The sequence below is a fragment of the Salmo trutta genome, chromosome 27, assembly GCF_901001165.1.
Source record: "Salmo trutta chromosome 27, fSalTru1.1, whole genome shotgun sequence".
In the NCBI taxonomy this organism is placed as follows: domain Eukaryota; kingdom Metazoa; phylum Chordata; class Actinopteri; order Salmoniformes; family Salmonidae; genus Salmo; species Salmo trutta.
The window spans coordinates 17,516,198-17,542,033 of record NC_042983.1 but is presented as its reverse complement, the minus strand read 5'-3'; the positions used below and the strand labels follow the sequence as shown (position 1 = coordinate 17,542,033).

At 41.9% G+C, this 25,836-nt stretch overlaps 1 protein-coding gene across 1 annotated transcript; it reads right to left on the bottom strand.

Annotated features, from left to right (window-relative positions):
- Positions 1-3,088: 3,088 nt before the first annotated feature.
- Positions 3,089-21,155, bottom strand: LOC115164477 (arginine/serine-rich coiled-coil protein 2-like). Its single transcript, XM_029717008.1, has 10 exons — positions 20,827-21,155; positions 19,036-19,192; positions 16,601-16,641; positions 10,679-10,848; positions 10,465-10,581; positions 7,767-7,889; positions 4,570-4,649; positions 4,195-4,463; positions 3,909-3,998; positions 3,089-3,815 (listed from the first exon to the last, which is right to left on the bottom strand). The coding sequence occupies exons 1-10, from the start codon at positions 20,830-20,832 to the stop codon at positions 3,630-3,632; spliced, it is 1,239 nt and encodes a 412-aa protein (XP_029572868.1). The 5' UTR covers positions 20,833-21,155; the 3' UTR covers positions 3,089-3,629.
- Positions 21,156-25,836: the final 4,681 nt, after the last annotated feature.

Here is a 25,836-nt window from a genome sequence, read left to right as displayed (position 1 = left end):
ATATATTTCACAGCAGTTTAGACAGTACAATGATTCGCTACACCAGGGTTATTCAACACTTACCCTAAGATGTCTGTGTTACAGTATAGCTTCCGTCCATCTCCTCACCCCAACCTGGGCTTGAACCAGGGACCCTCTGCAGACATCAACAACTGACACCCACAAAGTATCGTTATCCATCGCGCCACGAAAGCCACGGCACTTGTGGAGCAAGGGGAACAACTACTTCAGGTCTCAGAGCGAGTGACGTCACCCACTTGAAACGCTATTAGTGCGCACCACCGCTAACAAACTAGCCATTTCACATCGGTTACATCCGGAGCCTGATGGTTTTCTTTTCTACCTGAAAGTTGCCCACACCTGGTGTCACAGGTCTAAATCAGTCGCTGATTAGAGGGGAACAATGAAAAAACACAGTGGCGCTGGCTTCGAAGTCCAGAGTTGTTCGAAGGGGCTTTACGCCATACATTGGTTCTTTTGTCACATAAACTGAAGTAAGGTGAACTATTTGATAAAGGAATTTATATGTTTAAAGTAATGACTAAAGAATTCCACCTTGAAACGTATAAGACTATGTGAAATATAATAGAATTATAAGACTATGTGATGACTATGTTATGACTCTGAAAACTGATAACAGGAAAAAGGGCCCTTCCAAGGCCTCTCTAATTTGGAGAGGAGAGGAACGGCGAGAAACTGCCAAGGCTGGTAGAAAAGTGGTGTGTGTGTGTGTGTGTGTGTGTGTGTGTGTGTGTGTGTGTGTGTGTGTGTGTGTGTGTGTGCGTGCGTGCGTGTGTGTGTGCGTAGGTGGGGGTGAGAGTTATAAAATGACTGTGTATGCATTTTTGACTTCAGAACGTTCTCTGAATAAACTACTACGAACCTTTTGCAGAATCTGAGACTTTGCCTAATTATTATTAAACCCAGGGTCTTACAAACCTCGGGGAATTAGTCAAAGCTTAAATGATTGTTTAGTTATCATCATTGGGATTGAAAATTCTCTTGACACTTTTCAAATTTTAGAAAATAGGAAATGGCAGAGTGATTTCTGCATATTGTAACTTTAATATAGTTGATTCACAGTTGGTTTTGCTATTTTAAGCTGCGGGTGATGATCGTATCTGGTGTGGATGAACAAAATCAACATGCGTGGCCGGTGTAGTCAGCATGTTACGGTACACAGTGAGAGGACAAAGGATTGAAATCCCATCAGACCTTTCATAACAAATCCAAATTGGACAACTTTAAACACAGGATACAATGATCGAAATGAGCCTGTGCTGGTCTATGTTACACGGGCCTAGATTCCATCACTTCAACGTTAACCCGTGATAACTGACAACTGCACTGCATATAATGTATTTTGTTTATAAAAAAATTAAAATACATTGTGTATAGATGTCTTTTTTATTGTACCATACAAGCATAACACACTTCTCTAAGTGTCCCATACACCAATACAGAAACATTACCAAGCTGCTATTTTTTATTTGATGTTATTAAATTGTCACCATATTGTAACTATGTACCTAAAGAAGACTGTTTCATTCCAAACAAATAACAAGTGCCCCGCATCACTCCTGGAAGTTTTGGCTGATGGCATCTCATTTAATAATTACCCAGCTAACATTAAACATTAAGATTTGTTTTGCATATTGGTGCTATAAAATATAATTTTTTTAATTGAAACTGGACAATTTCAAAGTAAATATAATCTGCTCCATCAAATAACCAGTGCTCTACGTATTGGACTACATTCTCTGTATAGCATAAAATCTTACCCCTTCCTTGTTTCCCTGCCAGAGCTTCTTCCTTTTCTTCTCCAGCTCTGCAAACTTCATGGGTTGACAGTAGAAGGATTGTCATGTAGCCACAGTACAGTTGAAACCCAAGGACAATTTGCCATAGCTTGAAATCCAGTCTGTTTAGCCTGAACTCCAGTTGTGCTAACATTCCACCCCTTGACAGTTCTTGTCATGCCAAACAGGACTAGCAAGGAGTGTAACGTTAGCACAGACAGACTGGATTTCAGGCTACATTTGACATGGTCCATAATGACCATCTATCTAGAGCAGACTGCCTCCTCTAATCTCAGACTATATAGTTATATACTACATTTACGTCATTTAGCAGACGCTCTTATCCAGAGCGACTTACAAATTGGTGCATTCACCTTATGATATCCACAGTACAATACACTGAAATACATTTAAATTCACCAGCCGTGGCAATTTTTCAAAACCATGCATAACTGTACATGGTGACACATTTTTTAACAATGAAAGCTGAGTCGGGTCTGACAGTTTTAAGTCATTCCATATTCAATAATTCCAAGTTAACCTCAGTATACACAGATCATGTAGGTTATGAAAAGACCAGTTCATATTTAATCTATTCCATCTCAATAGTCTGTTGTGTACTCCTGTAGTGTTCCCTGTTGTTTCTGGATCACTAAAGCTGATTTGACTAGACCCCCTCACAGGAACCAAAAGGGTGTGATTTCACTGGATGCCACAAGTGGTCTTTTTTTTTTTATATACAGTATAAAGACAGGCAGTTGGAGTCATGCAGGGGTGGAAAGAGTACTGAAATATCCTACTCAAGTAGAAATATTGTTACCTTCATGACATTTTACTAATATGCAAGTAGGATTTAGCCTAGTACAAAAAGTGGGCTCCAGAGACATGAATCCTAACTGCACCAGAAATTACATTAGAGAACATTTGGGACTGCATGATGAATTTTACCACTGTGTTTGAGATCACAAAATGTAATTTACAATTGATATTTCACCAGGCTATTGTTCAGAGGCATTTTCTTAAATTATTTGTCAATAATTGAGCCTGATCCATGTCCTCAAAAGCAGTCATGTAATTTGTTGTTAATGGACTTCAAATCTTTGAGCATTAGCCATTTCCAGATTAAGCCTTAGTGTGTATTTTACCATTCATGTTCCAGTGTTAATTAATCAATGTTGTATGCATCCTCTCTCAGCAAAGACCCTTTGGAAATTAATGTTTGTTACACCAACATCATTTTTGTTACTTTGTAAAAAACATTTACAGCCAAAACAAACACCTGGGACCACTTCAACACAAATTGACTTTTATTTCAAGAACATATGTAAGTTTATTGTTCATTCTTTCCATGAAACCATCAGATGCCTGGTCGACATCTTAGTAATATGATCCACTGTTTTCCATTTCCATTCAGTAGAAAGGAAACAAAGATGATAACACTACATATTGAGATTAGGATTCAGATCAATTTGTAAAGAATCTTGGTAAATGAACATAAACAGAATCATTTTACTTGATCTACATAATGTTCCATTTCAAACCATCCAAAATATATACATTTTTTGTAAAAAACAAATAAGCAATCACATTTCTCAAACAGAAATCTAAATCCAGCCAGCATCAGTCATTAAACTATTGCATAATTCTGAAAAGATGTACACTGAGGAAAACTCAGCATCTATTTACATGACAATGTTTAAAAGACGTGAGATTGTTTCTAAATAAAATGACAGATCCAATGCAACAACATCCATGCAAGCTTGAATGCTAGCTGTGAGTGGAGAGACCAATGAGAAAGAAAGCAAGGGCAAGCCAGTGCATGGTTTGGCATTAGATGGTGTCCATGCCCCGTGAGAATGAAGAGCCGAAGCCTAGTCCCATGCCTCTTTGAGTGTGGGTCTGGGACCTAGCCATCTCATACTGAACGTCCAGGTTATGGAACATCTCCTCCTGCTGCTGCAGGGTCTTCAGGCCTTCGTCATTGAGGGGCTTTGAGGCCTCGCCTTCCTCTTCCCCCTGACAGGACAGAAACCACAGTGTTAGAAATGCAAGGCTCTGCAGCATTCAACACACACAAATCGGAAAATAAAAGGACTCCGTTATACATACTTTGATGCCCATCAGTTTACGAAATTTAACATTTTGGTCCTTATTTCCGAAGTTCAGCTTCTCCCACAACTCAGCTGTCTGTGACTTGTCCTTCAAAACAAACAATTTGCATGTATTAGTAAGTTTCAACAATCATACCACCATAAGCGAAGTTGCATGTTTTTTCCTCAATATTTATTTTCATTAAGTCACTAGTTCTACATTCCGGATGTTACAAAGAAAGGATAATCTGCTCCATCAAATAACCAGTGCTCTACGTATTTCACTACATAGCATAAAATCTTACCCCTTCCTTCTTTCCCTGCCAGAGCTTCTTCCTTTTCTTCTCCTGCTCGGCAAACTTCATGGGGTTGACAGCAGAGGGATTGTAATAACTGGGCACAGCAATGCCAGTCTCTGCTAAGGTTTTAGCTTGTAGGGCTGCCATTTGCGCTGCCATGGCGATCTGGGGCGTGACCTGGGTCCCTGAGGCCAGGAGAGCTGCCACATTGAGGACAGGGTTGGTAGCAGCTGCAGCAGCAACTACTACTGTGTCAGACAGCAGGGGAGCTGGAACTAGAAATGCAAAAAAGTGGGTCTGTGTTAGTGACCCGTTTCTATGGTTTTACTCACAGATTACATTTTTTGTAGGTGTAATTGATGGCCGAGGAGAGTGTCTCACCTGCAGGTACCTCATGATGCTGCTGTTTCTCCAAAATCTCCTTTTCTTTCTGCTCTTGCAGTTTCTTTGCCCTTTCCAACCTGGACATAGAGGCAAGTAAAGAGTGTTCATATGTCAGCCAGGCTTTAGAGCAGATTGTCCGCTACTTTAACAAGTACAAGAAGTCCTGATACGACCTTCACGCAGTCAAACAAGCAATATAGGAATAAGGCGGAATCATACTACACAGGTTCCAATGCATGTGCCAGGGGAAGACCCAACTGTGATATGCCCAACGATGCCTCTCTTCCAGCTGAACTCAATGCATTTTATGGATGCGTAGACAATAATACGCTACCATGCGCAAGCACCCCCACCGACCCAGAGGACTGGCAGAGCTCGCTCTGAGGCCGACATGAGTAAGGTCAATCGGGTCACTCACAAGGCCGCAGGGCTGGACGGCATTACAGGGCGCGTTCTCTGAGCATGTGCAGATCAGCTGGCAGGCATATTCAATCTCTCCTTGTCCCGTCTGAAATCCCACTACCATAATGTCTGTTCCCAAGAACTAACGCTTCATGCCACAATGACCACCACCGCCCTGTAGCACTCACAACTGTAATCATGAAGTGCTTTGAGGCTGGTTATCCACACAACTCCATCATCCTAGACCAGTGGTCACCAACCAGTCGTCGATCTCCAAAGCATTCCTAGTCGATCACCAAACATTTCTGTAGAAAACCCAACGATAAAGCCTTGAGGTATTTATTTTTTAATTAAACGCACCTATAGGCCTACAGCTGGCCATAGACTGTAAAAAGAAGACTCAAACGCACACCAAAGTTAATACTGTGAGATGACTATGAGACTCAATGAATAGAGCAAAGAGCTGCTGTTTTATTGACTAAGTTGTTATTCAACACTATATATACACTTTTATAAACCATAAAAATGTGCATTTACCTTAATTCCAGTCAAGCGATAACCAGCACTGCAGCAGCAGTGAATGAGTAAAGCAAAATGTTCTGTTAAGCTCGCGCTGTTATTATTAGCGGGTTGTGTGTTCTTTTTCCCCATATGAAGGAATATTTCACTTTCTCTTGTCATAGGAGTGACATGAATTGCTGCACGAGGCAGAAATAATGTACTGACTCTTGAGTTACATCATCAGCTGGAAGTCTGTCCCCTTTTCTCAGTGGAGGGAGGGAGAGCGGAGGGACGGTGAGTCGGATGAGATGCAGCCTCAACGCTGCTCCCTCACTCCCTCAGACTGAACAGATGCAGGCCTTCAGTAAGGTACATTTTTTAAATAATATTAAGCTCACTCAGGTTTGCCTCACAAGTAATACAACAAATTAGTCCCAAATTAGTGCATTCGGAAAGTATTCAGACCCCTGGACTTTTCCACATTTTGTTACGTTTACAGCCTTCTAAAATTGATTCAATTATTCCCCCCCTCATCTACACAAAATACACCATCATGACAAAGCAAAAATAATTAAATAAAAACGGAAATATCACATTTACACAAGTATTCAGACCATTTACTCAATACTTTGTTGAAGCCCCTTTGGCAGCGATTACAGCCTTGAGTCGTCTTAGGTATGACGCTACAAGCTTGGCACACCTGTATTTGGGGAGTTTCTCCCATTCTTCTCTGCAGATCCTTTCAAGCTGTTAGGTTGAATGGGGAGTGTCGCCGCACAGCTATTTTCAGGTCTCTCCAGAGATGTTCGATCAGATTCAAGTCCGGGCTCTGGCTGGGCCCCTCAGAGACTTGTCTTGAAGCCACTCCTGCGTTGTCTTGGCTGTGTGTTTAGGGTTGTTGTCCTGTTGGAAGGTGAACCTTTGCTCAGGATCTCAGACTGGGGCAATCTAAAGCATGTTTTCCATCAAGGATCTCTCTGTACTTTGCTCCGTTCAGCTTTCCCTCAATCCTAACTAGTCTCCCAGTCCCTATTTGCTGAAAAACATACCCACAGCACCATGCTTCACCATAGGGATGGTGCCAGGTTTCTTCCAGATGTGATGCTAGGAATTCAGGCCAAACAGTTCAATCTTGTTTCTCATGGTTAAGAGTCCTTTAGGTGCCTTTTGGCAAACTCCAAGCGGGCTGTCATGTGACTTATGAGGAGTGGCTTCTGTCTGGCCATTCTACCATAAAGGTCTGATTTGTGGAGTGTTATAGACAGGTGTGCCTTTCCAAATCATGAATTTACCACAGGTGGACTCCAATCAAGTTGTAGAAACATCAAGGATGTTGAGCAGGTTGTCCTTCTGGAAGGTTCTCCCATCTCCACAGAAGAACTCTGGAGCTCTGTCAGAGTGACCATCACGTTCTTGGTCACCTTCCCGACCAAGGCACTTCTCCCCCGATTGCTCAGTTTGAACGGGCGACCAGCTCTAGGAAGAGTCTTGGTGGTTCCAAACTTCTTCCATTTAAGAATGGATGCTACTGTGTTCTTGGGGACCTTCAATGCTGCAGAATGTTTTTGGTACCCTTCTAGGAGCTCTACAGAGAATTCCATCGACCTCATGGCTTGGTTTTTGCTCTGAAATGCACTGTCAACTGTGGGACCTTATATAGACAGGTGTGTGCCTTTCTAAATTATGTCCAATCAATTGAATTTACCACAGGTGGATTCCAATCAAGTTGTAGAAACATCTCAAGGATGATCAATGGAAACAGGATGCACCTGAGCTCAATTCCGATTCTCATAGCAAAGGGTCTAAATACTTATGTAAATATGGTATGCGTTTTATTTTTTTTAAATAAATTAGCAAAAACGTCTAAACACCTGTTTTCGCTTTGTCATTACGGGGCATTGTGTGTGTAGATTGAGGATTTTTATTTAATACATTTTAGAATAAGGCTGTAACGTAAGAAAATATTGAAAAGGGTAAGGGGTCTGTATACTTTCCGAATGCACTGTACATATCTAGCTCGATCACTCCAGTATCCCTGCGCATTTTAAATATGGTATTGGAACTGACCCTGTATATAGCTACTTACCTTCTTGTGTTCTTATTTATTTCCATTTCTGGTGTGTTTTTGTTCTGATGTTATTTTTAGTGCACCATTGATTTTGATTACTGCATTGTTGGGTTTGTAGTTTTTAAGAAAGGAATTTCACTGTACTGGTGCACGTGACATTAAACCTCACAGACACTCAACAAACAAATCTTCAGGTCACAGTTCCTCTAAGCCACTGCAGTACCTTCTGGCCAGCGCCTCCTGTGCGTCCATGGCAGTGTTTCTGCCCCGGAAAGCCGGGGGGCTCACAGACCTGCTACGACTCTTCTCTTTTCTGCGCACCTTATCAGTCTTCTTCTTCCGCTCCCTAAAGAGACATCATAGCATTTCAAGATCCACAGAAAGATACGCATTCTCACACACACGGTTACAAACTGACAGAGGTGCAAACATTAGGCACACAGGAGTGGTTACCAATAGGGGTGTGAATGTGTAAACATATAGGAAAAAAATCCCTACCCGAAACAATTTTCTTTTTAAACAAAATGACAACCACAGTGTAGTCATCACAAAACTACCACTAACAGGTCCTGACCATCAGCGGAAAAAGTAACAATTACCTATGCTGTAACAATGCTGTAACGTTAGGAGATATTAAGCTTTTAAATTATTTGCCACGGATATAAAGTGCTCCGCACGTCATCGTCGTTAACATTTGGAAAAATGGCAGAGTGAGACAGGGAAGTGACAGCAGCAAAGTCCTGCATGGCAATACTTTGAGAAGATAAATGAGAAGGTGATGAAATGCAAACTTTGTGGTAGAATTGAGCTACAGTGGCAGAACAGGTGCAATGCTGAAAGGGAGTCACCATGAGACTCAACCCGTTGCTGGTAGCAGTGTGATTAGGGAATGAGAAAGAAAATCACAGCGCTGATGACAGAAATTATTACTGTTGATATGCAGCCATTGTCAATGGTAGAGGATGGCAGCTTCAAAACCCCCTAATGACATATCTAGAACCAGACTACAAGACGCCATGTCCAAAAAACCTTGACAGCCCTGATAGAGAAATTGTATGTTGATTGCTACGCAAGTACAAAGCGCGAGCTCTCATACGCAATACGTGGCATTAACCTGTTAGGGTATAGGGGCAGTATTTTCACGGCTGGATAAAAAAATGTACCCGATTTAATCTGGTTACTAATCCTACCCAGTAACTACAATATGCATATACTTATTATATATGGATAGAAAACACCCTAAAGTTTCTAAAACTGTTTGAATGGTGTCTGTGAGTATAACAGAACTCATTTGGCAGGCAAAACCCTGAGACAGATTCTGACAGGAAGTGGATACCGGATGTGTTGAATTGACTTTAAGCCTATACCATTGAAAAACAAAGGGGCTGAGGAATGTTTTGGCACTTCCTATTGCTTCCACAAGATGTCCCCAGCCTTTACAAAGTGTTTTGAGTCTTCTACAGTGAGATCTGACCGAAGAAGAGCCTTGGAACGGTGATGGCACATTAGACACCTGGCTCGCGAGTTCATGTTGGGTACTCTCTCCGAAACGTTTTAAAAGAGAACCCAATGGTCCGCCTTGAATTTTATTCATGTTCTGGTTAAAAAAGGCCCTAATGATTTATGCGATACAACGTTTGACATGTTTGAACGAACGTAAATATATTTTTTCCGTTCGTGAAGTGAAGTCCGGCTGGCTTAGATCATGTGCTAACAACACGGAGCTTTTTGGACATAAATGATGAGCTTTTTTGAACAAAACTACATTCGTTATGGACCTGGGATTCTTTGGAAGTGACATCTGATGAAGAGAATCAAAGGTAATGGATTATTTACATAGTATTTTCGATTTTAGATCTCTCCAACATGGCGGTTAGTCTGTATCGCAATCCGTATTTTTCTGGGCGCAGTGCTCAGATTATTGCAAAGTGTGATTTCCCAGTAAGGTTAATTTTAAATCTGGCAAGTCGATTGCGTTCAAGAGATGTAAATCTATAATTCTTTGAATGACAATATAATATTTTACCAATGTTTTCTAATATTAATTCATTATTTTGTTGTCATGACTTGACTGCCGGTATTGGAGGGAAACGATTTCCTGAACATCAACGCCATAGTAAAACGCTGTTTTTAGATATAAATATGAACTTGATAGAACTAAAAATGCATGCATTGTCTAACATAATGTCCTAGGAGTGTCATCTGATGGAGATTGTAAAAGGTTAGTGCATAATTTTAGCTGATTTTATGGTTTTGGTGACGCCTGTCTTTGAATCGACAATACATTACACACAGCTATTGTCAATGTACTCTCCTAACATAACCTAACTTTATGCTTTCCCCGTAAAACCTTTTTGAAATCGGACAACGTGGTTAGATTAAGGAGATGTTTATCTTTCAAAGGGTGTAAGTTAGTTGTATGTTTGAGAAATTTGAATTTTGACATTTATTTGGTTTCAAATTTGCCGCTCTTGAAATGTACCTGCTGTTGATAGGGTGCGCCACGGGTGGCACGCTAACGTCCCACATAGCCCCAAGAAGTTAACAGATTGTTGGATGTCTAAGAGCATGCGGTTATACATCATTGCAACGAGCCATCAAACTGATGAGAAGTGGAACATGAAGCACGTACTGACAACATGGAAGCGCGGCACACAACAGAGAACCTAAAACGGCATTAATACCATCATTGCTGAGTGGGTGGGGGACAGCAGTAAGGTGAGCGCTGTCTGGTAGGGTTTCCACTAGTTACCACAGACACAAAGTCAAAATGGGCTATATTGTAAAAATGTATGAATGCCCCCTAGCATTTCTCCCCAAATAAAGGCCAGTTTAAAGTTTTTTTTTTAAACATTTGTCACATCCCTAGTTACCAAAGACAAACACAGAGAATGGTAGGGAGAGTAGCAAGAGAAACCCACCTGCTTTTGCTCCTGTGGCGGTGTTTGGTCTTTGAACCCGACCGGGAGCTGGCCCTCTTCTTCTTCTCCCGCGGGGACCGCGATCTCCGTTTGTCCCGACTTCTGCTGCGATGACGTCTAAAACAGTGCGAAAACAAAATGCTCCCCAGTTCACAGTTACTAGTCTCAATACATATCAAGACAGCATGTACCATCTCCATGAACCTAGACCCACCTGTCCCGTGAGTGTGACCTGGAGTGGCTCCGTCCCTTCTTGTCTTTGCGCCGGTGTCGCTCCTCCCCATTCTCTGCAGAAAGTCTCTCCCTGCCCCTCTCAGTCTGCTCCGGCTGCTCATCCGACTTGCTGTGAGATTTTGATGGCTTCTCAGAGTCCCTCCTTCGTGCCTGTTTTAAGAAGAAGTTGTCTCTTTCAGGAAAATAGTGCAACAAAGAGCGTTAGTACAACGGTTTGATACAGAAAATACCAAAGCATGTTGAGAACTCTTGCTCATTTCAGACAGATTTTGACTTATCACCAGAAACCGACCGACCATACAGTGCCTTTCAGAAAGTATTCCGACCACTTGACTTTTTCCATATTTTGTTACATCCTTATTCTAAAATTGATTAAATCATTTGTTTTATCATCAATCTACACACAATGACAAAGCAAAAACAGGTGTGTAAATTTTAGCAAATTTAAAACTGAAATACCTAATTTACAAAAGTATTCAGACCATTTGCTATGAGACTCGAAATTGAGCTCAGGTGCATCCTGTTTCCATTGAAGAAACATCCAAAGGATGATCAACTTGGAGTCCACCTGTGGTGAATTCAATTGATTGGACATGATTTAGAAAAGGCACACACCTGTCTATATAAAAAGGTGCCATAGTCGACCGTGCATGTCAGAGCAAAAACCAAGCCATGTGTTCGTAGGAATTGTCCGTAGAGCTCAGAGACACGATTGTGTCGAGGCACAGATCTGGGAAAGGGTACCAAAAACATGTCTGCAGCATTGAAGGTCCCCAAGAACACAGTGACCGCCATCATTCTTAAATGTAGGAAGTACGGAACCACCATGACTCTTCCTAGAGCTGGCCGCCCGGCCAAACTGAGCAATAGGGGGAGAAGGGCCAAGAACCAAGAACCCGATGGTCACTCTGACCGTGCTCTAGAGTTCCTCTGTGGCGATGGTGTAGGAGATTTTCCAGTCATCTGATGATTCTCAGTACCAATACTATTCTCTTTGAAGTAGATAGAATAATCAATAAAAGTTTAAATATTAGACATTTGTAAGCAGAATGAAGGCTGAAGCCCATGTGAGTGTACAAAGCTGGATCAACATCGAATTGACCATTGGACATGTAAAAAACAGAACGTAAGCAGAATCTGTGTAGATGAGGCAAGGTAGACTAACAAGACGTGTCTGGACTGGGACATGTCTGATCTTGTGAAGGCTACTGGACACGCACATGGGTTAATCATACAGACAATATAGGTCTGAACTTGTGAAGACCTTTGGACAGGAACATTAGCTAAGGGGTATGCATGTCAAGCCACTAATAGAATCTATGCCCCAATATCTGAGCCAATAAGAGAACGGAAACTAAGTAAGACAACATGATTCGTAAAGTGGAGTGACGATGTTATGTAAAGGTAAAACTGTATAAAAGCCAAGCACTAAGAATGAGGCAGTTTTTCCATGAAATTGCTCGGCTTCTGTTACTTTCGTAATAAAGTCAAATTGAATTTACAAGCTCCTGTATCTGAGAAGTATTTGATTTAATATTTTCTACAACAATGGTTGTCCTTCTGGAAGGTTCTCCCATCGCTGCAGCACTCAGGCCTTCACAATAGAGTGGCCAGATGAAAGCCACTCCACAGTAAAAGGCACATGACAGCCCGCTTGGAGTTTGCCTAAACATTCTCTGGCCTGAATGCCAAGCGTCAGATCTGGAAGAAATCTGGCACCATCCCTACGGTGAAGAATGGTGGTGGCAGCATCATGCTGTGGGGATGTTTTTCAAAGGCAGGGACTGGGAGACTAGTCAGGATCGAGGCAAAGATGAACGTAGCAAAGTACAGGAGAGATCCTTGATGACAAACTACTCCAGAGCGCTCAGGACCTCAGACTGGGGCGAAGGATCACCTTCCAACAGGACAACAACCCTAAGCACACAGCCAAGACAATGCAGGAGTGGATTCGGGACAAGTCTCTGAATGTCCTTGAGTGGCCCAGCCAGGGCCTGGATTTGAACCCGATCAAACATCTCTGGAGAGACCTGAAAATAGCTGTTCAACAACGCTTCCAATCCAACATGACAGCGCTTGAGAGGATCTGCAGAGATTAAATGGGAAAAACTCCACAAATGCAGGTGCGCCAAGCTTGTAGAGTCATACCCAAGAAGACTCGAGTCTGTAATCGCTGTCAAAAGGTGATTCAACAAAGTATTGAGTAAAGGGTCTGAATACTTATGTAAAATGTTTTTTATTTAAATATATTTTCCAAAATGTCTAAAACCTGGTTTTGCATTTGCGTTGTGTGTAGATTGGTGATTTTTTATATATAAACTCAGCAAAAAAATGTCCTCACTGTCAACTGTGTATATTTTCAGCAAACTTAACATATGTAAATATGTTATGACAAACTGAACAAGTTCCACAGACATTTGACTAAATGAAATGGAATAATGTGTCCCTGAACTAAGGGGGGGTCAAAATCAAAAGTAAGTCAGTATCTGGTGTGGCCACCAGCTGCATTAAGTACGGCAGTGCATTTCCTCCTCATGGACTGCACCAGATTTGCCAGTTCTTGCTGTGAGATGTTACCCCACTCTTCCACCAAGGCACCTGCAAGTTCCCGGACATTTCTGGGGGGGAATGGCCCTAGCCCTCACCCTCTGATCCAACAGGTCCCAGTCGTGCTCAATGGGATTGAGATCCGGGTTCTTTGCTGGCCATGGCAGAACACTGACATTCCTGTCTCGCAGGAAATCAGCCATACTGCTCGTTCTGTGCGTGGTGGCATTGTCATGCTGGAGGGTAATGTCAGGATGAGCCTGCAGGAAGGGTACCACATGAGGGAGGAGGATGTCTTCCCTGTAACGCACAGCGTTGAGATTGCCTGCAATGACAACAAGCTCAGTCCGATGATGCTGTGACACACCGCCCCAGACCATGACGGACCCTCCACCTCCAAATCGATCCCGCTCCAAAGTACAGGCCTCGGTGTAACGCTCATTCCTTTGACGATAAACGCGAATCTGACCATCACCCCTGGTGTGACAAAACCGCGACTCGTCGGTGAAGAGCACTTTTTGCCAGTCCTGTCTGGTCCAGCGACAGTGAGTTTGTGCTCATAGGTGACGTTGTTGCCAGTGATGTCTGGTGAGGACCTGCCTTACAACAGGCCTACAAGCCCTTAGTCCAGCCTGTCTCAGCCTATTTCGGTCAGTCTGAGCACTGAAGGAGGGATTGTGCATTCCTGGTGTAACTCGGGCAGTTGTTGTTGCCATCTGGTACCTGTCCCGCAGGTGTGATGTTCGGATGTACCGATCCTGTGCAGGTGTTGTTACACGTGGTCTGCCACTACGAGGATGATCAGCTGTCCGTCCTGTAGCGCTGTCTTAGGCGTCTCACAGTACAGACATTGCAGTTTATTGCCCTTGCCACATCTGCAGTCCTCATGCCTCCTTGCAGCATGCCTAAGGCACATTCACGCAGATGAGCAGGGACCCTGGGCATCTTTCTTTTGGTGTTTTTCAGAGTCAGTAGAAAGGCCTCTTTAGTGTCCTATGTATTCATAACTGTGACCTTAATTGCCTACCGTCTGTAAGCTGTTAGTATCTTAACGACCGTTCCACAGATGCATGTTCATTAATTGTTTATGGTTCATTGAACAAGCATGGGAAACAGTGTTTAAACCCGTTACAATGAAGATCTGTGAAGTTATTAGGATTTATACGAATTATCTTTGAAAGACAGGGATCTGAAAAAGGGACGTTGCTTTTTTTGCTGAGTTTATATACACATACCACACACTTTAAGGCTCTTACGTAACAAAATGTGAAAAAGTCAAGGGGTCTGAATCACTTCTGAATGCACTGAATGTCAGAAGTATAAACGGCTCGAAGGAGCTTGATAGCCTATCAAGCTGTGAAAACTAACTGGAGAGAAAGGTTTCAATGAATTGCCCTCCAACTCCAATGTATACTGAACAAAAATATAAAACGCAGTAATTGAAATTAAAGAGTTACAGTTCATAACAAAATCAGTCAATTTAATTCATTAGGCCCTAATCTATGGATTTTACATGACTGGGAATACAGATATGCATTTATTGGTCACAAAGACCTAAAAAAAAATGATGTAGGGGCGTGAATAAGGAAAGCAGTCAGTATCTGGTGTGACCACCATTTGTCTCATGCAGCGCGACACATCTCCGCAAAGAGTTGATCGGACTGTTGATTGGGGCCTGTGTAATGTTGTCCCACTCCTCTTCAATGGTTGTGCGAAGTTGCTGAATATTGGCAGGAACTGGAATACGCTGTAGTACACGTTGATCCAGAGCATCCCAAATGTGCTAAATGGGTGATGTCTGGTCAGTATGCAGGCCATGGAAAACCGGGACAGATCCTTGCGACATGGGGCCGTGCATTGTCATGCTGAAACATGAGGTGATGGCGGAGGATGAATGACACGAAAATGGACCTCAGGGTCTCGCCAGTGTCTGTGCATTCAAATTGCCATCGATAAAATGCAAGTGTGTTCATTGTCCGTAGCTTATGCCTTCCCATACCATAACCCCACCATGGGGCACGCTGTTCAGTGTTGACATCAGCAAACCGCTCGCCCACACGCCGCCTTGCAACCGCAGACGTGGTCTGCGGTTGCAAGGCTGGATGGATGTACTGCCAAGTTTTCTGGAATGACGCTGGAGGCGGCTTATTGTAGAGAAATTAACATTGAATTATCTGGCAACAGCGCTGGTGGACATTCCTGCAGTCAGCATGCCAATTGTATTCTCCCTCAAAACATCTGTGGCATTGTGTTGTGTGACAAAACTGCACATTTTAGAGCAGCCTTTAAATTGTCCCTAGCATAAGATATACCTGTGTAATGATCTTGACATGCCACACCTGTCAGGTGGATGGATTATCTTGGCCAAGGAGAAATCCTCACTAACAGGGATGCAAACAAATTTGTGCACAAAATTTGAGAGAAATAAACTTTTTGCGCATATGGAACATTTCTGGGATCTTTTATATCAGCTCATGGAACATGGGACCAACACTTTACATGTTGCGTTTATATTTTTGTTCAGTGTATTTAGACTAGTAGATCCAACTTATAGTGCATACGTTTTGTCATGTCCACCACCTACTCAAGTGCACCAAGTAAGTACAGCCACTTCTACTTAGTTTTGTTTCAAATATATAATGTAGGTACATGTATTAAAAACCTTAAACTCAATGTAGGTTACCGTAGATCTGAGAGACAGCTTTAATACCTTCGTTTTAGTTCATGTAACACTACATTCCCTTCCCCATCTACAAGTGCAGCTTTCAAAAGGCAGGCTAAGAATGAATTGGATTAATAAGGTTACTGCCAGCAGACTGTTTGTCTTGGAGTAATTGTAATAACAATGCAGCTTGAATTGAACCCAGTAAAAGGCTGTAATTTCCTTTATTTTCTTAATTCTAGGAGGCAAGTATGAATTTGAATGGCTGATAGTTACCTGTCCGAGTAGTAGACATATAATTTTGCTATGTCAGCAGCGTCTTCAGTTCAGTGTCTCTTCGTGCTTTAGCACGCTGAGTATGATTTATTGTAGAAATGTTATCATGTGGTCTACACACAGGATTTATTCAAAAGAAAAATATCCTACATATTCAATCTTCACCATCTAGTATGGACGGCTACACTTAGTGACAGATGTCCAAGAAGAATAAGTTAACGTAAATAAAAAAATATTTCTCTCTTCTTCAATTGAATTAATTCCATGCCCATCTTAATCTCTTAAACTTTGATTCAGGTGAAATAGCCTACACTGTTGTTTGGTACTTACCATGATCTAAGACAAAAAAACTAACGACATTCAAGATGGTGACAATGCTGTACTTTTAGTTCACTAAAATGAACTAATGTTAGTTACCTCTTTGCTCCTGCTCCGACTTCGTCCGTGCTTTTTATCACCTGTAAAAGTAAAACGGATTGGTGAGAACAGTGACCAATTCTATTGCACCTTCAAATTAGGGTAGCCTTAGCCCTGGAGCGCACGCCGTCATATACACAGTTAAAGCCGCAATGTCACTTTTTGGGGTGACCTGACCAAATTCACATAGAAATGCGAGTTCATAGAAATACTTTGAAGAATCTCAAATATATTTTGATTTGTTTTATACTTTTTTGGTTATTACATAATTCCATGTGTTATTTCATAGTTTTGATGTCTTCATTATTTTACAATGTATATTTTTATTATTTTAAAGAAAAACCCTTGAATGAGTAGGTGTGTCCAAACATTGGTCTGGTACTGTTTTGAAAAAAAGTTTTGAGAATGACAAATATTAATTTCCACAAATTTGCTGCTTCAGTGTCTTTAGATATTTTTTGGCAGATTTTACTATGGAATACTGAAGTATAATTACAAGCATTTCATAAGTGTCAAAAGCTTTTATTAACAATTACATGAAGTGGATGCAGAGTCAATATTTGCAGTGTTGACCCTTCTTTTTCAAGACCTTTGCAATCCGCCCTGGCATGCTGTCAATTAACTTCTGGGCCACATCCTGACTGATGGCAGCCCATTCTTGCATTATCAATGCTTGGAGTTTGTCAGCATTTGTGGGTTTTTGTTTGTCCACCCGCCTCTTGAGGATTGACCACAAGTTCTCAATGGGATTAAGGTCTGGGGAGTTTCCTGGCCATGGACCCAAAATATCAATGTTTTGTTCCCCGAGCCACTTAGCTATCACTCTTGCCTTGTGGCGAAGTGCTTCATCATGCTGGAAAAGGCATCGTTTGTCACCAAACTGTTCATGGATGGTTGGGAGAAGTTGCTCTCGGAGGATGTGTTGGTACCATTCTTTATTCATGGCTGTGTTCTTAGGCAAAATTGTGAGTGAGCCCATTCCCTTGGCTGAGAAGCAACCCCACACATGAACGGTCTCAGGATGCTTTACTGTTGGCATGACACAGGACTGATGTTAGCGCTCACCGTGTCTTCTCCAGACAAGCTTTTTTCCGGATGCCCCAAACAATCGGGAAGGGGATTCATCAGAGAAAATGACTTTATCCCAGTCCTCAGCAGTCCAATCCCTGTACCTTTTGCAGAATATCAGTCTGTCCCTGATGTTTTCCCAGAGAGAAGTGGCTTCTTTGCTGCCCTTCTTGACACCAGGCCATCCTCCAAAAGTCTTTGCCTCACTGTGCGTGCAGATGCACTCACACCTGCCTGCTGCCATTCCTGAGCAAGCTCTGTACTGGTGGTGCCCCGATCCCGCAGCTGAATCAACTTTAGGAGACGGTCCTGGCGCTTGCTGGACTTTCTTGGGCGCCCTGAAGCCTTCACAACAATTGAACCGCTCTCCTTGAAGTTCTTGATGATCCGATAAATGGTTGATTTAGGTGCAATCTTACTGGCAGCAATATCCTTGCCTGTGAAGCCCTTTTTGTGCAAAGCAATGATGACGGCACATGTTTCCTTGCAGGTAACCATGATTGACAGAGGAAGAACCGTGATTCCAAGCACCACCCTCCTTTTGAAGCTTCCAGTCTGTTATTCGAACTCAATCAGCATGACAGAGTGATCTCCAGCCTTGTCGTCGTCAACACTCACACCTGTGTTAACGAGAGAATCACTGACATGATGTCAGCTGGTCCTTTTGTGGTAGGGCTGAAATGCAGTGGAAATGTTTTTTGGGGATTCAGTTCATTTCCATGGCAAAGAGGGACTTTGCAATTAATTGCAATTCATCTGATCGCTCTTCATAACATTCTGGAGTATATGCAAATTGCCATCATACAAACTGAGGCAGCAGACTTTGTGAAAATTAATATTTGTGTCATTCTCAATTTTTGGCTATGACTGTATATCATAGTCAGAAGACAGTTTTATTAAACTGGCATCCCTTACATTACCTAGCAGTGCAAAAGAAAATATGAAATCCAGCTACTAGATTCTATCCCCCCCTCCCCAAATCAAACACGGATGTCAACCAAACAACTGGATTGAATTATTTATTGGGCATTGTTCGGTGATGCAAACGGCGCATTCCCAATCCAAACACGGACACAGGTCGGGAAATAACACGCAAGGTGGGTATATGTTATACAACTAGACCCGAGTTCCACTCAGTCTAGAACCTGGGCTAGGGTTGCCTCTGATGAGTCACCTGTTGCACTTGACTATTTCTGACTTTTCTGTCAACAAGTTACAGCTCTGTCCCTAAACTTATGTCAAAAGACAAATGCCATGACCAGTTGGCCTGGGATCTGAAGATGGATGTGTGACCTACCAAGTGACCTGAATGTGTTAACTCAAGCTACAAACATTATGCATTACCAAATTCAGTGCATTTAACTTACTTGATTTGCGCTTTCGGTCCCTGGAGCGTGACCTCGATCGTGAATGGTGGTGTTTTGAGCTTCTGGGCGATTTGGATGATTCCATAATGTGTTTTCTTTTGTCCGTGTAAAGAGAGCCCATCAAGGGTAGCAAATCAGTCGAATCGGCGTCACGTGCCTAAATCGAAGAAAACACACACATTATTCAACCTTATAGTTATTGGTCCTTTAAAGCAGCAATCTGCAATGACTGTTTCAGCACAAAACAGTGTCCCCTCCACTAGGTTTAAGGGGAAATGAATGACGACTCAACCGTGTGTTAACACATTGAGCTAAGGCCTAGACATTAGCCTCTACAATTCCTCTAACATGTAGGCTCACTTTTTGTGAACAATCCCATCACAAGTCAGACTGTTGAATAAACTTCTTTTGAAAGTACTTTGTTGTCTGCTGATTTTGTCCTCAAGTAGGAGGTAATATAGGACAAAATATCAAGAGTGTTATTAATCCAACTTTCAGTACGCTGGTCTGAAAATCAGTTTGTATTTTCAACAATTCACACAATATTGCTGCGTTTACGTGCAAGTCGGAACTAGGAAACTAATTTCCTACTAGCTAACTGTTTTTTGTTATACAGGTGCCATGTTCAACGAATGCACTTCCACTGATTGCGAGGGAACATGCTTAGGTTAATAACATTTGATACTTTGTCTCAGATTACCTCCTACATGAAGGACAACGTTGTTACATTCGGCTATTGTTTACATATTGTGCATCACGTGATGGCAAATACAAACAGAACCTAACGGCGCCGCCAAAAGTCAGGTAAACAACAACTTTCCTGTCGTTACCCCATCTACACTTCCTACCACCAAAAGGACCAACACAGACAACCGGTGAAGTGCATTTAAAATGTCATCATTGTATTCAATATTCTAGCTCGTAGAGACAGACTTTTTTTTACAGCGACTTCTGTCAGACTGGTATCCATACAGTAACCATGGTAACAGTGATGTTTAGGCAACCTAGACATTAGTTCTGAGGCCCAACAAGTTTCTTTGGCAAGGTTACTCGTCAGTCACACCGACGCAACTGGACACACTGTACCTCCCTTACACTAACATTGATTCACTAAAGATTGTTTTTTGGGAAACAAATACAATCTCAGAAGTGAAAAGCCCTTCTCCTGGACAGGTAATGGCAATGCAGGTATTTACTCCAACCCTACCAATACACCCAATGAAGATCCTGATGGCCATGGGCAGCTGGTTTGTTAAAGTTGCACACCTATTAAGGGGGAGGTCGTAGCCCATACCGGAGCTACAAAACCAGTTAATGAATGATGGGGGTCGTTCTAAACAGAGATTAATTAGCTAGATTGCAAGTGGCAAAACAACATCACTCATTCATGCATTGCTAAATTACATAGATAGCTGTCTAGCTTACGTTAGCTAACTAGGTTTAAGTAACGGCTGTGCAAGCAAACTTTGACCAATAACTATATGAAGGAGAATTTCCATTTATTTACAAAATCAACACGACATGCCTTCCTGGTAAAAGCAACATAGCTAGCTAATGACGGTTATCATGCCAAAGTATCTTTAGATGGCTAGCTAATTTATCTAACTAACCTAAACTCGCTGGTTTGTCGACATGGCTGCCACTAGACAGTATTGTAATTCCTAATGCTATGCCTGCCACGGGCAGAGAGACGCCATCTTGATGAAACAACATCTTTAAAATAGCAATAGTTAACAAATTATTATATGAAGTCGATGGTAATGTATCCTGTGTTATTTTGTAAACACTTACCGTCATGGTACACTTGAGGAACTCCCTTAAATTAGATTGGAGTTGTTCTTTCCGTGCTATTCCAGTTCTTCCAGTTTCTTCTACTCGCTAGCGGCTAACTATAACCTGGACGACTATCACCATTTGCGCGTGCGCACACATACCAAATATTGGGGGAAATGGCTATTTGAATTACCTTCCTCTTGTTCTGATAGCGACTTCCGTAAATCTATAGAACGCAAATAAATAAACAAACACCATTATATTAGTTCATCAATGTCAAAGTCCCAAAAAATGAGTAAAACTAATTAGAGTATTATCAGAGAGGTTTTAAATAATCGTATCTCTTTTTGGTCCCACTGCACAGCTTCCGGAAGCAAGTAGAGTTTTGCATCTCTCGTGAGGGCAATATTTACCGCCAAATTGTAAACCACAGTGGGGCGGTACACTTTGCTTTAAAAAAAAGTATCTTTACCAACCTTTTATAAGCAGAGACACAAAGCTGTATATGAAATATTTAGAGATGTCATTCATTGTCAGACGTGTACAATTATAAATGTTGACAATAGTTAGCCTTTAGCATGATTTTGAATTGTTGTGTATTAATGTCAATCACATTTCTCCCACATCTGTATTGTAGAGGTGAGAAAAATACTGGTGGTGCGACAATCTCATGTATGTTCATAGCACAGAGGTGAGTCCAGCTGTATCAATCTTCATAACTCAGTTTATAATTTTATACTTTAGCCGTTTTGTCTATTAGAGGTTTTGAAGTTAAGGGCCATCCACACCAAGGACGATAACTATAACTATAAACTATACATACATTACCTTAAGAAAGTATTCACACCCCTCTGGGTTTGGTGGATGCCAGGAGAACGCTACCTGCCCCAATGCATAATGCCAACTGTAAAGTTTGTTGGAGGAGGAATAATAGTCTGGGGCTGTTTTTCATTGTTCGGGCTAGGCCCCTTAGTTCCAGTGAAGGGAAAGTTTAACTCTGCAGCATACAATGATATTCAGACGATTCTGTGCTTCCAAATTTGTAGCAACAGTTTGGGGAATGCCCTTTACTGTTTCACCATGACAATGCCCCCATGCACAAAGCGAGGTCCATACAGAAATGGTTTGTCATGATCAGTGTGGAAGAACTTGATTGGCCTGCACAGAGCCCTGACCACAACCCCATCGAACACCTTTGGGATGAATTGGAACGCCGACTGCAAGACAGGCCTAATTGCCCAACATCAGTGCCCGACCTCACTAATGCTCTTGTCGCTGAATGGAAGCAAGTCCCCGCAACAATGTTCCAACATCTAGTGGAAAACCTTCCCAGAAGAGTGGAGTCTGTTATTTTACACATTTTTGAAAGGATAGTTTTTTTATTTATTTTTAACCTTTATTTAACCAGGCAAGTCATTTAAAAATAAATTCTTATTTACAATGACGGCCTACACCGGCCAAACCCGGACGACGCTGGGCCAATTGTGCACCGCCCTATTGGACTCCCAATCACGGCCTGTTGTGATACAGCCTGGATGCCTCTAGCACTGAGATGCAGTGCCTTAGACCGCTGCGCCACTCGGGAGCCCATTATAGAAGCAAAGGATGGACCAACTCCATATTAATGCCCATGATTATGGAACGAGATGTTTGACGAGCAGGTGCCCACATACTTTTGGCCATGTAGTGTATTTCACAAACCAAAATAATACAATGAAAATATGAATGTGCATTTTGTTATAGAGCGGGTGATCGGCGTCTTGAATGGTCGGTTCCATATTCTTGATGGGCCTCTTCAGTTTGTGAAGACTCTGGCGAACGAAATGGAAAACAGGGAGGTGGCCACATTTTATAAAATTGTACATGCGTGTGCAGCTTTGAGAAATACCTGTATGTCAGCAAGACAACTGGGAACTCGAAAAAAAGACAAGGTTGAATCATGACGCTAGAAAGAGGCCCGAGTTCACAACTTGGAATTCCTAGATGGATGACATATTTTCCCAGTCGGAGCTCATTTTTTTCCAAGTTCCCAGTTGTCTTGAAAGCGGCAGAAGTCATGCTGGATTAACAGCATGGCCAATGTTGAATGTTTATCCTTTTAAGCTTGGAGAAGAGACCCTTAAACCCAGACTGGGACCACACATCCACTCCACTGAATAGCAGGCTAGTGATTGCTTTGCAATGCTTGAAGTTAGCCACTAATTCCTTCCAAACCACTCATTGTTGAATTTGCAAGTTGTTGTGTAATATTTATGGCCGATGAGCACCGATACATTTTATCTATAATTTCTCTTTATAATTTCTCTTCATATGACATGGATTGAAAATTATTTGCCAGTAGATTGTTGACTTGATTCATGATGATGACTGCTAGCTTGCGAGCAAAGATTTTGAAAGTATGATGTTGATCAGTCCAATCAAAGCTACTGTAGATATGATGTGATTTGAGGTAATTTTATCTGTGCCCAATGAACTTGAGCCTTCTTGGCTGGGCACTTCTAATGTAACTCTATGGCAGCACCCTAGGGGCTTGAATTTTCGAGCTATCCCCGTAGATTTTGCGGTGACGTAGTGTCCCCATGAGTGACAGAACACTGAGCCAATCACGGCGCAACTAGAGAACATTACCAACCCCTATGCTCCGTATTTTCCGCTGGCTGGCCCACCACCACAGAAAGCACTGAGCTAAACGGAAACATCTGCATTTTGGAGCTGCCTTACTCAAGAAAGCAAAAAAGAGAGCAAGTTTGTATGCGATTTTATTATCTCAAAGATGTATTTTTTTTACACTATTTGAAACTGATATGTGACACATATTAATCCCAAAATAACATGCAAAACAGGCAACAACAAAAAAGTGGAGCTCAACCTCTGCCCCACCTGGCCTAAATGACAGTTCGCCACTGGGGCTAAAGTATATTTGTACTTCCACCTCATGGTCCTTGCCCCATAGAATGCATGGCCTTTGGAGTTGGTTGTCTTGATTGATTGACTTTTGTAGATGTCTTTAATAAGTGCTTGGGATGGTTCTTCCAGTGATGTGTGAGTAACCCTGTGTGCAGAGGAGCTTGTGATCCGTCCTGCTCTATGATGGTGCCAAGCCTTACAAGCAGCCTGATCTTTTGTTTCTTTCTCCACCTGAGAAACTTGCTCATCTGTAACAACTTGGAGATTATTGAACCAGGGTTTGGGGGTGAAAATGTCAGTATGGTCCTTGAATGTACTGAGGCCAATGGCCATTCTTTGTTGCTGAGAGCATCTGAAGCAGCTGCTTTTCCTGTGAAGTTGAAGCTTTGGGGATGGGTCTCCTTTCCCTACCTCTTCCTCATTTAAAAAAAAATGTCACTGTAGAATTCAATGTCTTTAATCATCGCTGGTTCTACTGTTTTGGTAGATACCTTGTTCCATACACAGGCGATACTGGTACATGCTACGCTTGTGTAACCCAGGCAGACAGAGGCTTTGAACTTGAACAGGACGGCAACAATTATGTGAACAGCTTTTGTCTAGTCTAAAGAATAAATGAAGGCCGTCAGTTATGGGGCCAATTTAATTTAATTTACGCCAATCCAGATTTCAATGATAAAAAAAGTACTGCTCTTTCAGGAAGTACATTTTTGGAATTGAAATGTAATTGACCCCCAACATGAAGTCAGCTTTTAATATTTTATGAATTTAAGTGCACTTTAAAAGGTATGTAGTTACTGTTTGTGCTTGATCTGCATGCACGACAATATAGACAATGGGCCTGATCGGGCAGCTCAGAGCTTCTGTTCTTTTCTGTCCATAAAAACAAATGGGTGAGTGGAAAAGGCAAAGCAGGCCAGGAGCAAGGAAGGAGGGTATGGTCAATCAAGGCATCCATTGAGTCTAAGTAGATTTAAAATACTTATTATAACAGAAGTAAAATATTCAACTATTTTCCTTGCCCGACATTATTTGATTTAATTTAAAACCAAACGTATTAAAGTAAAAGCTCACAACTATGAGGGGAAAGGGAAGGGGGTGGGGTAAAATAATGAATCCACATACGTACATACATGCGTGTGCGCACAATTTTTTTGTTTATTTTTTAATATATTTTTTTATACTTTTATTTTGTATTACTTTTGTAAAAAAGAACCATGATGCGGGATTAAAGTCAGTCTTGCATGATTATGTTGTGAATAGGGGGATATGTTTAGGTCAGTTTCAACATTATGGACATGGGTGTGTCTGTGGTCCATTTGGCCTGTCCTACAGCTTCCTTCAATGATAGATTATGGATGGCTCTGTTGATTAACGTTTGACCAATGATTGACTGTCTATTGTTGATTGATGTGAGTCCAGATATGCTGTGGGTGTAATTATTACTGATGTATCTTCGTAGTCTGTAGGCCATTTTTATTTCTATATTTTGGATTATCTGTAGCTGATTCATCTGCTGTGGTGAAGCTGTTATCCAGGCTGGTAGGGCGTATTCAAAGAGAGATCGGATGTAACTGACTTTGTAAAACTTTTCAGCACTGTCTTCGGTGAAGCTCCGTATTTTCTTCCACACAGCGTTTTTAAGTGGTTGAATCTTTTCGTCCCTCTCTCTTGATGTTCGCTATGTGTGTTGTCCAATGCATGTTCTTCTGAAAGGTGACTCCAAGGAATTTTGCTTATTTTCCCTCTTTTATTATTTCGCCGTAAAGCTTGAGATCTGTTTTTTTTTTTTGCTGGTGCTTCTTGTAAAGAGGACACATTGAGTATTTTGTGGATTCAGCTTTACGCGCCACGTTAGACCACGTCTCGATCTCTTCAACAGACTGCTGGAGATTCTTTGCAGAAAGTTAAGGACATTTGGAGCTGGACCAGTAGCAAAGGTCATCGGCAAACTGTGAGACCTGACCAATGGTGGGTGGGGGGTAATAAATGTCTGATATGTACAGTAGAAAAAGTAGTGGTCTTAGGACTGCCCCCTGTGGGAGACCTGCTTCAGGGGTAAATGGTGGGGATTTTGCTGTAGAGACCTTCACTTTATTTGTGCAGTTATGGAGGAAGCAT